Here is a 15,892-nt window from a genome sequence, read left to right on the forward strand (position 1 = left end):
AAAGATGTGGTGGAGGAAAAATATGATGCAATAAGAGATGACATTGTTTTTGCAGTTTCAGGTCTGGCTAATCATATGTTAAAGATTGAGGAGAGAGTACGGGAAGTTGATGAAGCTAATTTGGAGCTAGCAACTAAATTAGGAGAGGTTATGATACAAACAGAGAAAGTGGATGATGAAATGGTCATGCTACAATACAGATCAATGGAATTTGCCCTGAGACTGAGAGGCTTGAAAGAAAAGAATGGTGAAAATTTAAAGGATATTTGCTCCAATGCTTTAGCAGAGTTGATTTCAGAAAGGCCAGAAGATGTGGCAATTCAAATAGACAAAATCTATAGGGTTAACTCTTGGCTGGCAAAACAAAGGCAGCTACCAAGAGATGTGGTGATTTATTTCACAACAAGGAGAATTAGAAATGATATCCTGCAAGCTTCTTATAAAAACAAGATTCAAGTGGATGGACAAGAGTTGATGGTTTTGAAGGAGCTTCCTCCTAAAATGTTAAGAGACAGAAAGCAGTTTGGTTTTTTGGTGAATGAATTAAGAAACCAACAGCTCCAGTACAGATGGGATGTCCCATTTGGGATAATAGTGACATATGCTGGGCAAAGACATCGTTTAAACACAGTTGGAAAGGCAAAAGACTTTTATGCCAATGTCTTAAAGGCTGGACGGCCACCCTCACCAGGGGGTGCTAGCAAGCAATTGGAAATGATACAACAAGAGAAAGATGGAGGGCAAGTACAAACCTATGCTCAAGCTTTAGCTGGAGGAGCTAATTTGGAAGAAGACTTATTGCTGAGTGGGGGTCCACCACCAACCCTTGAGCCATTAAAGAAGATAGAGATGCCAAGAGAACAATGATTGACAAGAGCCACTTACAAACAGCATCTGGCACAACAATCTCAAGATTCAACCCAACAAGCCCAAAAAACACAAGCAGTGGGAGGAGCTAGACCGAAGTCCAAAATGGCGGAGGAGGTTCGGTTGATGCTTTCAAAGCTTGGAGGGCCTAGAGATGGCAAATAAATTTTTATCTTGGAATGTCAATGGTTTAAATTCTCCACAAAAAAGAAAGAAAATATTTCACTACTTGAAGCAATTTCAGAATGATGTTATTTGTTTGCAAGAAACGCATATTAAATTTTCAGATCAAAAGTACTTGATAAATTCAAAATTAGGTACACACTTTGTGGCATCAGCACCAGAAAAGAAAAATGGCCTAGTTATATATGTTAAAAGAGGCCTACCGGCCAATTTAATTGAGGCTGACACTCAAGGTAGATATATCGCAATTGAATTAACAACACAGAGCGGGAAGCTGCTTGTAATTGGAATATATGCACCTAACCAACAGCAAGACAAATTTTTTAAATTTTTACATACTAAAATACTACAATGGGATTACAGATCTTTACTTTTAATGGGTGATTGGAATGGGGTAATAAATACCCAGAAAGATAAAAAAAGTTTATCCAAGATATCCATGCGTGCTAAGTTGCCTAAATCTTTTTTTGATATTTTGGAGGATATGGAGCTAAGAGACATTTGGAGAGAAAGGAACATATTGGAAAGTGATTTTACTTTTTTTTCAGATAGGCATCAATCTTTTTCTAGGATTGATTTTATATTAACCACAAATGATCTTTTTTCTAGGGTGAAGAAAACGAAGATATGTCCAAGAACTTTAACTGATCATAGCCCAGTTTGGGTGGAATTAGAACAGGAAAGAGGGGAAAGGAGGTCTTGGAGGTTAAATGAGAATTTATTTAGATATGAAGATAACTTGAATGAACTTAAAAAACAAATGAAAGAATTTTTTGTTAACAATATGAATAAAGGTACCTTGATGGAAATGGTATGGGATGCAAGTAAGGCATATATGAGGGGAACATTAATTTTTTTGAATAATAAATATAGATCAAAACAACAAAACAGACGGAAAGAGATAGAGGAGGAAATTAAAAAGAAAGAACAATTGCTTATAATTAATCCGGGAGATAAAAAGGCAAAAGATATGATAAACATTCTAAGAGAGCAATTTAATATGTTAATGGCTGGACAAGTAGCAATCAGCATACAATATGCCAGACATAATACATTCTGTAATGCCAATAAACCTGGGAGATGGCTGGCTTACATGATGAGAAAAAAGCAAAAATCACGTACTATAGACAAGATAGAATTTAGAGGTAAGGAGATTTACCAACAGAATTTAATAAAAAAGGCTTTTTTGGATTTCTATACAAAGCTATATGCTAAAGATTCAATTCAAGATGTTGATATTGATAGATATTTAAAGATAGACATTCCCGAATTAACGCTGGAACAGAGAGAAAGATTGAACCAGCCAATAACTTCCGAGGAAATTGTTGGGGTAATTAAACAATTAAAAATAGGTAAGGCTCCGGGAACAGATGGACTAACAGCTGTTTATTATAAACTTTTACAATCTGAAATGCTAGAACCACTTAAAATTTTATTTAATAAAATACAGGTAGGAGGAGGAGTACCACCTTCTTGGAAAACAGCTTTTGTCTCACTAATTCCAAAGGAGGATCAAAACTCCATCAAACCTGAGAATGTTAGGCCAATGTCACTTTTGAATACTGACTATAAGATTTTTGCTAAGATATTAGCCAATAGATTAATGCCAGTTATGCAACAAATAATTCATAATGACCAATCAGGGTTTATAAAAGGGAGACAAATGAAATATAATGTTAGACAGATTGTAAACCTACTGGAATATTTGGAAAAAAATAATCAAGTCCCCGCAGCGTTTATATTTTTGGATGCAGAGAAGGCATTTGATCGCTTGAACTGGCAATTTTTGTTTAAAATAATAGAGAAAATGCATTTTGGAGAGTATTTTACACAATCAATTAGAGCGATATACCAGCAGCACAGATAATAGTCAATGGAGGTTTAACAGAGGTTTTTAGAATCGAGAAAGGAACAAGGCAGGGGTGTCCTCTGTCCTCATTGTTGTTTATTTTGACTTTGGAAATGCTATTGAATAAGATACGTGACTCAGAAAAATTGAAGGGTATTGTAATTAGACATCAAGATTATAGATTAAGAGCATTTGCAGATGACTTGGTTGTTACCTTATCTCAACCTATAGAGTCGGCTCCATATATATTGGATATAATTGATCAATACGGGAAAGTATCAGGATTTAAAGTTAATTCACATAAGACAAAGATGATAACTAAAAATATGTCTGTACTTGAAAGAGATGAACTAGCAAGAATAACAGGGTTTGAAATAGCTAAAAAGGTTAAATATCTAGGAGTGTATATAGCAGCTTCAAATACAAAATTATACAAAAATAACTATGAGGATCTCTGGCAGAAGGTACAGAAGGATATGGAGAATTGCAAAAAATTACAGTTGTCTTTATTGGGAAGAATTGTAGCAATTAAAATGAATGTGTTACCTAGATTCTTATTTTTGTTCCAAATGATACCTGTGCTTAAGAAAGATGAAAATTTGAGAGAATGGCAGAAAGGTGTTAATACTTTTATTTGGGCTGGGAAAAAACCCAGAATAAAGATGAAAATTATACAAGATACACGTGAAAGGGGGGGGGGTCTCAAAATGCCTAATATAAGATTATATTACGAAGCAGCGGTCTTATCACAAATTAGTGACTAGTTTAACTTAACTGAGGGGAGAATTTTGAATCTGGAAGGTTATGATTTACTATATGGATGGCATGCCTATTTGTTATATGACAAAAAAGTGGATAAAGTATTTAAGGCCCATATACTTAGAAATGCTTTGTTGAGGGTTTGGAAAAAATATCAATATAAGTTAAATTATAAGATACCTGTATGGGCAAATCCTAGACATGCAATAGAAAATATAAGTATAGAACAAAAACAGGAGGTGATTACTTATAAAGAGCTTCTTATTATGGAAAGGGGGGTAATGTATTTGAAATCTTTAGATATATTGAGAGAAGAAGATATAATTTACACATGGTTTCAGTACGGTCAGCTTCAAGCTAGATGGAAGGAAGATCAAAAAACTGGCTTTGTGCAAAATGAGGAAAATTTGGTAAAACAAATTAGAGATCAAAAACAAATGCATATCAAAAGGCTGTATAATGCCTTATTGGAAATAGACTCTGAGACGGAACTGGTTAAAGATTGCATGATTAAATGGGCGCAAAATTTTCAAGAGCCAGTGATGATGGAGACTTGGGAAAAGATTTGGACTAGAAATGTGAAATTTACACAAGCACAAAATTTAAGAGAAAACTTTTATAAAATGTTTTATAGATGGCATTTAGATCCCAAAAAATTATCATGTATGTATCCTAATGTGCAAGCTAAATGTTGGAGATGTGACTGTGATGATGCAACTTATTATCATATATGGTGGACTTGTAAAAAAATCAAAGCATTTTGGATAAAGATTTGGTGGGTGATGCAGAATATTTTAAAAAAAAGATTGAAATTTACTCCGCATTTGTTTCTACTGGGTATAACTACGGACTGTACAGTTGTAGAGACTAAACTGATTTTGAACTTGATAACAGCAGCAAGATTGTTGATAGCACAACATTGGAAGAAGGATTTTTTGCCTACTATTGATGACTGGATATTGAAAGTAACTAATTTAGCTGAAATGGCGAAAATTTCAGCATATTTGAAGGATCACACACAAGAAAGGTATATACAGGACTGGAGAAGATGGATTGATTATATTCAAAATAAGTATCAGACTAAAAAATATCAAATAGTTTATGAATGATTTTTTTTTTAACTGTGCAAGCGCTATATGAGTGATATTAGAAGTATTATGTTTAAGAAGTAGGATTTTATCTATGGGGGGTTAAGAATTTTTTTTTTAGGGGGTGTTAGTTTAATGGTTGGTTAAGCAATTTAGTTTATTGTTAAAAGTTAATAGAAATACCTTGTGTTCTGCTCTGGGAAGTTGGGGAGGGGGAGGGGGGGTTGGGTGGGAGGGTTGTGGGAAAACTATGGTTTTTTTTTCATCAATAAAACTTTTTCAATTAAAAAAAAAAAACTCCTAGACCAAGGTGCATGATTTGAACAGAGCTCCATAGGGAAGGGTTGCTCCATCCTTTCAAAAAATTGCTATCCTTAAAAAATAGCTGAGGCACGCAGCATTGTCCACATATGAATCACATACATCTGAGTGGCTGTGAGTTTGATTCAGCAATGAACCTTTTTCTGCTGTTCAATAACCTGGAAGATCCTCCTGAAAACATCTCTGAGACTTCAGGACAGAACGAGATGCAGAATAGCAGAGTTTGAAGGGACCTTGGAGGCCTTATAGTCTTCTAGACCGTGTTCAAGCAGGAGACCTTATACCATTTCTGACAAGTGGCTGTGCAGCCTCCAGTGATGGACCACCCACAACTTCTGAAGGCAAGCTGTTCCACTCGTTGACTGTTTTCACTGTTAAAAAAATTCTCCTTATTTCTAGGTTGAATCTCTCCTTGATCATTTTCCATCAGTCGCTTCTTATCCTGCTCTCCGGGTGCTTTGGAGAATAGGTGGACCCCCTCTTCTTGGTGGCAGCCCTTCAAATATTGAAACACTGCTATCATGTCCCTCCAGTCCTTCTTTTCTCTAGATTAGCCATACCCAATTTCTGCAACCGTTCTTCATATGTTTTTATCTTCAGGCCTTTAAACATCTTAGTTGCTGTTCTTTGCACTCTTTCCAAAGTCTCAACATCTTTTTTTGTAATGTGGTGACCAAAACTGGATGAAGTACCCCAGCTGTAGTCTTACTAAGGATTTATAAAGTGGTACTAATACTGCATGTGATTTTGATTCTGTGCCTCTGATTATACAACCAAGGACTTGTATTAGCTTTTTTGGCTGCCACCGCACATTGCTGGCTCATGTTTCACTGATTGTTCGCTAGGACTCCAAGGTCATTCTCACAGTTACTATTTTTGAGTAATCTGTACTTGTATCTTTGTTTTTTCTTGCCTATGTGTAAAACCTTGTTTTTCTCCATTGTAAAACACAACCAGTGACTTAGTGACTGTTTCAAGTTATGACCTACTAGAAAACTGGATGCAGTATTCCAGGTGTGGCCTTACTAAGTATTTATAAAGTAGTACTCATACTTCATGTGACTTTTTCATTAGACTAGACATACCCAATTCCTGCAACCATTCTTTGTATGTTTTAGCTCCAAGCCCCTAATCATCTTTGTTGCTCTTCTCTGCACTCTTTCTAGACAGAATAGGAAGAATGTTGTATCCTCACAGGCAAAGCAAAACCAAACGATTATGCATGTACTCTCAAGAAACATCTGTTAGCAGAAAAACAGCAGCTGTGTCCATTTGTCAAAGCAGAAACATTGAATCCATTCTGATCCTTTGCCAGCTGGATCTTGAGAAGGGATCCTTTCAGTTGATGAGAGACTATAATTAGACCAAAAAAAAATAGGCCAGAATTTATTGTATCCTCTCCATCCCATTTCTCGCTTGGTAGTAAATAGAAAAATTGATTTCCTTGTTTGGAAACTATACCTAATTAGAATCCCATTTTTCCCTCTCTCTTCCACATGTTCATGATGTCCTGACTAATCTGCAAGTTGTCAGGAAAAAAGTGGAAAATAAAAGGTCTGAAATTTGGACCGTTTTGAAGTCTTAGTAATCTGGTAGCATTTTGTACAAGATGCACAAAAGGAGTTGATGACAGAAGAAGAGGTCCTCCTTAAGGAAGATAGAAACGATGTTCCTCAAACAGGTTAGGGATGATTTGGATCATGTCATATAAACTAAGATACTCTTCAGAGCTAAATATAAATTGGTTCCATATCTAGACATACTTGCTCAAAACTGGGAAATACATAGCAAGTAAGAAATCTGGCAAAGCAGCAAAACGGCTTTTAAGGGTCATATTTCATTCTTAGAACATATAACATAAAATAATAGAGTTGGAAGGGACCTTGGAGGTCTTCTAATTCAACCCCCTGCTCAAGCAGGAGATTCTATCTGATTCCAAACAAATGGCTGTCCACCAGTCTTTTCTTGAAAGCCTTCAATGAAGGAGCAACCACAACTTCTGAAGGCAAGCTATTCCATTGGTTGATTGCTCTCACCATTAAGAAATGTCTTCTTAGTTCTAGCTTGCTTCTCTCCTTGGTTAGTTTCTGTTATGTATCTAATTTTGGAGGGAAATTAGAGCAGGAGAAATCTCAATGCTCATTGGCTAAGACACTTGGATAGTAGCTATATAAGGAGAACTGTTGAACTGCAAAGTTGCTGGATTTTCACTGTATATTAAAGAGTTGTTGTTCACATTGACCTGGCTCCTGGGTCCTCACTTGCCCGACCTAACATTGGCGACGAAGGTGGGATTGAGGTAGACAGGTTGCGCAAATAAGAGCTGACAACTGAATCCAGCCAGGCGGGAAAATCTGCATGAGCCGAGCACAGCAGAGAAATGTCTGCCTTCGCACTGCCAACGCCGTTCGATCCCGCGAAAGAGAAGTGGGGATCGTACATGATGCGGTTTGAATGCTTCCTTGAAGCAAATGACCTTCAAGGGCTGTCCGACAATTGGAAGCAAGCCCTCTTTTTGAGCCACTGCGGCCCCGACGTGTTTGACACAGCCGAATCACTGTCAGAGCCAACACCGGTGCAGTCAGTGCCATGGCAGGTCCTGCAGACCACGCTGAGGACGCACTATGCCCCAGTGCCTTCCAAATTCGTTCAGTGCTATGAGTTCCGGCAAAGACTCCAGAGGGACAGCAAGTCGATAAATACATACGTGGCAGTGCTATGCAAGGCCGCCATGCATTGCAAGTACCGTGATCTAGATGATGTCCTTCTAGAGCAGCAGTTCTCAACCTGGGGGTCGTGACCCCTTTGGGGGTCAAACGGCCATTTCACAGGGGTCGCCAAAGCCCTCTCTCGCCCCCCACGCCTTCACTCACCCTCACTCTCTGCTCTGTTGGATCGCCGGCCATTCGCTTACCCCGCCCACTCCCAATCTATTGCTGCTTCCTGAGTCCCAGCTGATGGCTAGAGGAAAAAAAACTGTTTAAATTCTTGCCGCTGGGCTTCAAAGGGCTGCCCTATAGCCAGTGGTGCAACCGAACCATTTGTTAAATTGCTGGCTTGCCCCACCCCTCCGCACCACTATTTATTGCCAATAAATAGTGGTGGGTGAGGGGCGGGGGCGCCAGCAATTTAACAAATGGTTTGGTGTTTTTTTGTAATTTTATTGGCCTGCAGAGCTTCAGCATAGGCTAATTAGCCCTTGATTAGATCGGCTCCCGGCTCTCAGCTGATTTGCTCTCAGCTGTTTTGCTCAGGTCTCTGCTGTTTGCTCGAGCAGATTTTTTTCCCCTTAGCTATGCTGAAAAACAAAACTGAAAGTAAAGAGGCTGCTGGCTTTGCTGTTGCTGCAAATTGGAAAATTAGGCAGGCAGATTTCTTTTCTTTTTCCTCACCAAAAAAGGTAGGTGCAAACAATGGGAAATTTAGGGAAAAAGAGGAGAGTTCAAGATTTTAAAACACAAAAGAAAAAAAGCTCTATTTAACTAGGGAATTGTAATAATTGAGATACTATTAATTGTATATTGTGTTGAAAGCAGAAATGGTTAAGTTGTGGTTTGGAGGAATATATGGGGGAAATTATTTGGTTTATTATTATTGGTAAATATAATTAATTGATTTGTAAGAAATTGGATTGCATGGAAATAATTGGAATATTCATGTTCATATTGATTAATATACAAAAAAGGTAGTTATATAACTAATTGATTTATATTAAAATGTTGAATTTATATTAAACAATTTAATATTACATAATTAACCAATGTGAGGATGGATATAAAAATAGATGACAATGGGAAGGGGTATAATATAGAATAGAAGGGAAAAATTGAATTTGATTAAGATTAGAGATGAGGATGAAGGGTAATATTGGTTTTTTTTACAAAAATAGATGAGGAATAAATATGGCAAAAAAGGAAATATAGAAATTGTAAATTTAATTGAAATGACTAAACACTGTTTAAATTTGTGAACCGGCCAAATACTCTGTTCAAAGTGTTGGAAGAAATCTCCTTCTAGGTTCTGCTCCAAGTGGGGAAAAAGACACTGGAAACATGGAGACTGCTTGGAAAGATGGTTTAATGGTGGACAGGATCACATGGCTTGAGTTCCTGAACAGAAAAGGGGCAGATACAGTAAATCCTCGGGTTTTTATGCTCTCTCTGGCTCTGCATTTCTTGGGGCCACGAAAGGATATCCTGATTGGTTGTCAGACTCCCAGGGGGTGGGGATCTTAGCTAGCCTTGCTGGCTGATGGTCACATGTGCTTCCCAGGTCAAATGTGGTGAGTTTCTGTTGCTAGATGGGTAGAGAGCTAATCCTATCTTTATTGGATCTTGGGCAATTCCTATTATGGCTCTGCCTGAAGGAGGTAGATCTTTGTTATGTAGAATAGACTGGCCCAGGCCTTAATAGCCCATTGACAAAGGGTGGGGGCAGGAAGATGGGAGCTGCTTCAAAACATGCTTATCCCAGGGATAATATTCTGCCTTTTTCATATTTCCTAAAATATTTCACTCTTCCAGGAAAGGGGTGGGTGCTAACTTCCTACAAAAGAAAATACATTGTATGTTTGTATGTGTGTTTCTAATTATTGTTATTTATTCATATTTATTCTCTTTTATTCCTTAAAGTTTAACAATTCATTCTTTATCTTAATATCTTTATATTTGTTTGGGGTTGGCTTTCTTTCCTTTCATCTTTTTTATTGTACAGCAATCTTTCTCCTCAAACCTACCACCTCTCTCTTTTCTTTCCTTCTTACTTTCTCTTCCTCCCCCTCTTCTTCTCCTCCCTACTTCCTCTTCCTTTCTCCTTCTCCTCCTCTCTTCCTCCCTCTCTTACCCTCACTCCTACTCTAATTTCCCTTCCCTTCCTTCATCCCTCTCTATTGCTGTATCCTTTTGTGCATATGGACTACTCAGAGGGCTGAAAAAGTTATTTTTGACTGGTCCTCGCACTTTTGACCAGTCCTCGAACTTACGACTGTCCTCACATTTTACGTTTTTGCCCTATCTTGTCACCATGGTGAAGAGAAGCAGTTGTGAAATGAGTGACACGGTTGTTAAGAATGCTACAATGGGCATAAATGATGACCAGTCATAAGTGCGAAGACCGGTCAAAAGTGCAAGGACCTGTCATAAATCACTTTTTTCAGCCCTCTGGGTAGTGTTTTTGTGCACATGGACTACTCAGAGGGCTGAAAAAGTTATTTTTGACTGGTCCTCGCACTTTTGACCAGTCCTCGAATTTACGACTGTCCTCACATTTTACGTTTTTTGCCCTATTTTATCGCCATGGTGAAAAGAAGCAGTTGTGAAATGAGTGACATGGTTGTTAAGAAAGCTGCATGGGCATAAATGTGAAGATGGTCATAAGTGTGAGGACCAGTCAAAAGTGCGAGGACCTGTCAGAAATGACTTTTTTCAGCCCTCTGAGTAGTCCCTATACACATAGCCATGGCCACCTGGTCACATGACCAGCTAGCCACGCCTACCCAGTCACATGACCTCCAAGTCACGCCCACAAAATAAGCCACACCCACAGAACCGGTAGTAAAAAAATTTAGAACCCACCCCTGGTTGGGGGTCACCACAACTTGAGGAACTGTATTAAAGGGTCGCGGCATTAGGAAGGTTGAGAACCACTGTTCTAGAGCAACTAATTTGCGGAGCCTGGGACATTCGCCTCCAGAGGCGACTACTGGCCAAGACAAACCTCACCCTTCACATTGCCCTAGATGAAGCCAGGGCTCATGAATCATCTACTAAGGCAGCAGAATCCTTTCAGCAACCGGCGCCACCTCAGGCGCACAAAAGTCTACCTCTATCCACAGGGAATCAGCCCTGACCGATAGCGATGAAAGTAAAATGTGGGCTATCCACAGCACGCCAACCCCAACAAACCGGGCGGAACTACAGGCATTCCTGGGACTTTTAAACTTTTATGCAATATTTCTAAAAGACAAGGCCACAGTGGCCGAACCAATCCATAGACTCCACAGTCTACTTGGGTTTGGGGACGGAGGGAAGCCACGGCGTTTGCGGCTGTCAAAAAACTCCTCTCGGCTGACAGCCTCCTGATCCAATATAATGAAATGGCCCTTGGCCTCGTTTGTGATGCCTCCCCTTTCGGAGTGGGGGCAGTTCTGAGCCACAGACTGCCGACGTGTCTAGAAGCCCCCATCACATACTTCTCTCACACCCTGTCCAGAGCTGAACGGAACTACAGCCAGCTGGACAGGGAAGCCCTGGCAGCTGTTGCCGGGGTCAAGAAATTTCATGAATACCTGTTTGGGTGAACTTTTGAACTGGTCACAGACCACCGACCCCTGCTCGGACTTTTGGCCAGGGATAGACCCACTCCTGCGGCTGTGTTCCCCCGTTTCACTAGGTGGGCCATTTTTCTGACTGTCTACTCGTACCGTATCATCCATTGGCCTGGCCAGCACCTAGGACACGCCGATACCCTCAGCAGGTGCCTGACCTGCTGAAGCACCCAACCCTGGACATCCCTGTCCTGCTTATTGACGCTTCGGACTCTAGCCCTGTCACTTCTGCTGAAGTCGCAAGGGCCTCTGCTAAAGATTCTGTATTGCGAACCGTTATGAGCTGGGTGCATAGGGGGTGGCCTATCAATCTGGTCGGCGGGGAATTCAAACCGTTTGCATGTAAACAACATGAGCTGTCTACGCAAGGGGGTTGTTTGCTATGGGGTGACCAGGTGGTGATTCCACCCAGCCTAAGGAAGGAGATTTTAACAACATTGCATATTGGACACCCAAGTATTGTGAGAATGAAGAGGCTGGCTCAGAGCTATGTATGGTGGCCTAATGTGGACAATTGTATTGCTGATTGGGTGGCCAAGTGTACTCCCTGTCAAGAGTCTCACCCCGCTCCCCTGGTTGCCCAGTCCAAAAAGTGGGAGAGACCCCGGGACCATGGTCCCGCATTCATATTGATTTTGCTGGCCCATTCCATGGTCAAGCCTTTCTGATTGTGGTGTACACTTATTCTAAGTGACTGGAGATCATTCTAATGCACTCCACCACTGCGGAGGCTGTAATTAAAGCGCTCCGGAAACTATTTGCCACACATGGGTTACCTGACACCCTGGTGTCAGATAATGGACCTCAACTTACGGCTACTCAATTCGAGGGGTACCTAGCGGAGATAGGAGTCCGTCACGCACTCACAGCACCTTTCCATCCGGCCAGTAATGGTCAAGCTGAAAGATTTGTTAGATTGGCCAAAGAGGCCTTGGCCAGACTTGGACCGGGAGACTGGCAAGCTAGATTGATACTTTTTTAGCAGCCCAGCATGTTATCCCATGCATGGCAACGGGACAAAGTCCGGCAGAGCTCTTAATGGGCCGGAGACTCCATTGCACCCTAGATAGGCTACACCCCAATTACTCCCCTGAGGAAGCCGAAAGTAAGACTAGAAGTTTCTCTATGGGGTCTGCTGTCTTTGCGAGAAATTACGTGGAAGGTCTCCTCTGGGTGGCTGGGTGGATCACTGATATTACTGGGCCCAGGTCATATGTTGTAGAAGTCAGTAATGGAAGGGTATGGCGAAGACACATTGACCAGTTAAGGAAATGTCTGGCCCAAACAATGCCTGACAAGCCGGAAAGCAAAATAGACAAACCAGTCCCTGACTCACCAATCATTCCTCCAACAGCTAACTCAAACCCGAAGTGGCCGGAAGACTTACCTGATGACTTGGCTGTCCACCGCCGCCTCCTCAAAAAGCCAGGCCCATCCGAAATGTGCAACATCCATAAAAAATTCCAGGAGGTCCCATTGGCTGGGCTGGGAGACACAAAGGGTCCCTCAGACCAGCCCAAATCCCTGCCTCAGACTGAATTGCGCAGGTCAACTAGAATCAGGGAACGCCCTAGTCACCTGCATGATTATGTATGTAAATAGTTCGGTAAAATGCCTTCTGGGAGGGGAGTAGTGTTATGTATCTAATTTTGGAGGGAAATTAGAGCAGGAAAAATCTCAATGCTCATTGGTTAAGACACTTGGATAGTAGCTATATAAGGAGAGCTGTTGAACTGCAAAGTTGCTGGATTCTCACTATCTATTAAAGAGTAGTTGTTCACTTTGACCTGGCTACTGGCTCTTCACTCGCCCAATCCAACAGTTTATTTTATATAGAAACACAATAGGAACATTAAAAAAACTGATATTTAATTTATGAAGGTCTTCCTCTGGTGTGTTTTTGATTCCAAAATAGCCACAATAATGATTTATAATTTTAATATTCTATTCGACCTCAAATTTCCCTAATCTTAGCTAGAACTCTGAATATTTCTTTCTCTCTCTCTCAAATTACTCTTCAATATTTTTTTTCGCATGAAAATTCTGTTTTCCTCTCTGACTTTATGCAACAGTGAATTAGCAGAAATGGTGCCCAGCTGTGTTGATTGTTTTGAGCTCAGAATAAACTTCCTTTGAACAGACGGGGTGGAACGTGTACTAGTGTGATGGAAAAATAAAAGATATATCACATCTCAATGTCTACTCTGGTTAACAGGGGAAATTGGTTCTAATGCAAAAGTTGCCAGTCCTATCTGAAAGTCTGCCTGCCTGCCTGCCTGTTTGTCTCTCTGTATGACTGTTTGTCTCTCTGTATGACTGTCTGTCTACTTACCTACTCACCTACCTACCAATTTACCTATCTGTCTGTATTCCTCTCCCCCCATTTGCTGTTTCTACTGTGTTGCTTTCTCTTCCGTAGACTCATATTTATTCCTTTTATATGGGGAATAGATAAGAAAATTTTCTTCTACAGAAAACAAGGATGTGAGGTAGAATGGTCCAATTTAACACACTCCTCAACAAATAGATTTTGGAATCAAAGGATGTATTATTATTTTTATTTTTTGGGGGGTAAAAGTATAGATTAGTTCTTTGACTGGTCCACACAATTTTGCCACCAGTTACTCAAAGTTCTCTCTTCATATTGTGGATTAATATGTCCCCCCTTCGGTTACTTTCAAAAAAAGTGATTACTGGAGAAAGGACAAAAGTCATCTGTTGGGATTGCCATGGCATGTTGACCTTGTAATATTCAAGCTTGAATCAGTTGCTTCGTCGTGCATGAAGTGTTCTGACTCTTTCAGAAATGTTATTAGCTTGGAAGAGTCTTTTTTTTTTTTTTTTTGAAGTTGAAAGTGTTGCTTGGGTCTCAGAAGACTTTGGGAATGTTGAGATGGTATCTGAATGCTTTCAACTGTTTCAGCACAACCTTTTTTTTTTTTGCTCAAGGAATTTTTTTTTTTTGAAGTTGAAAGTGTTGCTTGGGTCTCAGAAGACTTTGGGAATGTTGAGATGGTATCTGAATGCTTTCAACTGTTTCAGCACAACCCTAGACTTCTGTTTTGTCTTTCCCCCCATTTTATTGCTCCAGAGAATTGTAGGTGAAGATTATGCCTTCTGCCTGCATGCAGGCTGCTTGGCCAGATGCAGGCTTGGACAAGCCATGCTGATAATTTACTTGCAGAGTTTCTCTTTTCCAATAGACTTGTGGAGTCAGCAAATAAGGGGGCTCAGGAAGGCCATGTTAACTTGCTAGCTCAGCTGTCTCCCTGGCCTTTGGAAAGTGAGAATGGCCTTTGTTAAAAAAAAAGATAGCAGAAGAATTGACTTGGTACCATCTGTTAACTCATCCTGGAGATTTTCTTCTCTTCCTGTGCCTTCAACTACCAGATGGAGTCCTTATTCTCCTTTGTTTTTTTAACTAATTCAATGTTTCTTTTTTTTAATGTCACCATTTCCTTTCAGGACTCCCATTGGATGCAAGAAACCTGGCCTCTCTTTCTTCCTTCCCACATATTTTCAATTAGTAAGCTTCACTCTCCTTTGGATAGAATATTTTTTATTGGCCAAGTGTGATTGGGCACACAAGAAATTTGTCTCCAGTGCAGAAGCTCCCAGTGTACATACAAGCAACAAAATGATATACCGTAAGATACTAATAGGAGAAGGTAATAGGAAAGATGAGAAGGATAATAGTAATACAGCCCTACTACTCACTTCACTTGCTTCTCTTCTCTTGCTTCTCTTCTCTTGCTCCTCTTCTCTTGCTTCACTTCTGTGACTTCACTTCTCTTGCTTGTTTCCATACAGCTGAGTAGCCTTTCTGAGATTGGTTGCCCAGAATATTCCACACCCTAGCTTTGTACAATCTTTATAACCTGGTGAGTTTTATTTCCATTCTTTTCCTTCTAACCCCCAGAATGGATATTGGTTATTTGTTACCACTGTTGGAAATGAAAAGGTTTGAGCCAAGTTATCCAGCATACAATGATTGCATTATCTCTTTATTAGACAACTCACATCCAGTGTGGATCTTGTTGGTGCAAATTTGCTAAGGCATGTTCTTTTTGCCCCCCCCCCCCCAACAACATGCATCATAGACCTAAAACATTTACAGGGAAATCACATGGAGAAGCTTTTACACATGAATTTTCTGAACTTTCTGTATCTGGTGTTTGCTGACTGTTTTGTATCGGTTGCACAAAATAATATCTATTTTTTTCTTTTTTCTTTTTTTTTAGTTAGCTGGTGTTGTCTTTCTTGGAGCTGGTCTTTGGGCATGGAGTGAAAAGGTAAGGAAATGAATTCCTTTTAACCATCATAGGATCTAGACTCTTCCCAGTGCAGAAATATGACACGTCTATCTTTAGAGAGCTAGATTAGAAAGACTAGTAAATAAAGGAATACATGACAAAATGTGTCTCCATGCTGATTTTATTCATTGGTGTGAAATCAGTTCTTCATTCAGGAATGAAAAGTTTAGTCTTAATCCTATCAATG

General features: G+C 40.0%; 1 protein-coding gene across 3 annotated transcripts in view; it reads left to right on the forward strand.

Annotated features, from left to right (window-relative positions):
- The window catches only part of TSPAN14 (tetraspanin 14), a 135,558-nt gene that overhangs the window by 65,302 nt on the left and 54,364 nt on the right, over positions 1-15,892 (forward strand). For 2 of the 3 annotated variants that reach the window (XM_070946444.1, XM_070946445.1), the window contains exon 3: positions 15,634-15,684. In XM_070946444.1, coding sequence (XP_070802545.1) covers positions 15,634-15,684 — 51 coding nt within the window. Of the gene's footprint in view, positions 1-4,651; positions 4,686-15,633; positions 15,685-15,892 lie in introns of those variants that run through there. The other variant, XM_070946446.1, reaches the window with a different exon arrangement.

Source organism: Pituophis catenifer, unplaced genomic scaffold (genome assembly GCF_029215685.1).
Source record: "Pituophis catenifer annectens isolate HBS135680 unplaced genomic scaffold, rPitCat1.0.hap2 SCAF_6, whole genome shotgun sequence".
In the NCBI taxonomy this organism is placed as follows: Eukaryota; Metazoa; Chordata; class Lepidosauria; order Squamata; family Colubridae; genus Pituophis; species Pituophis catenifer.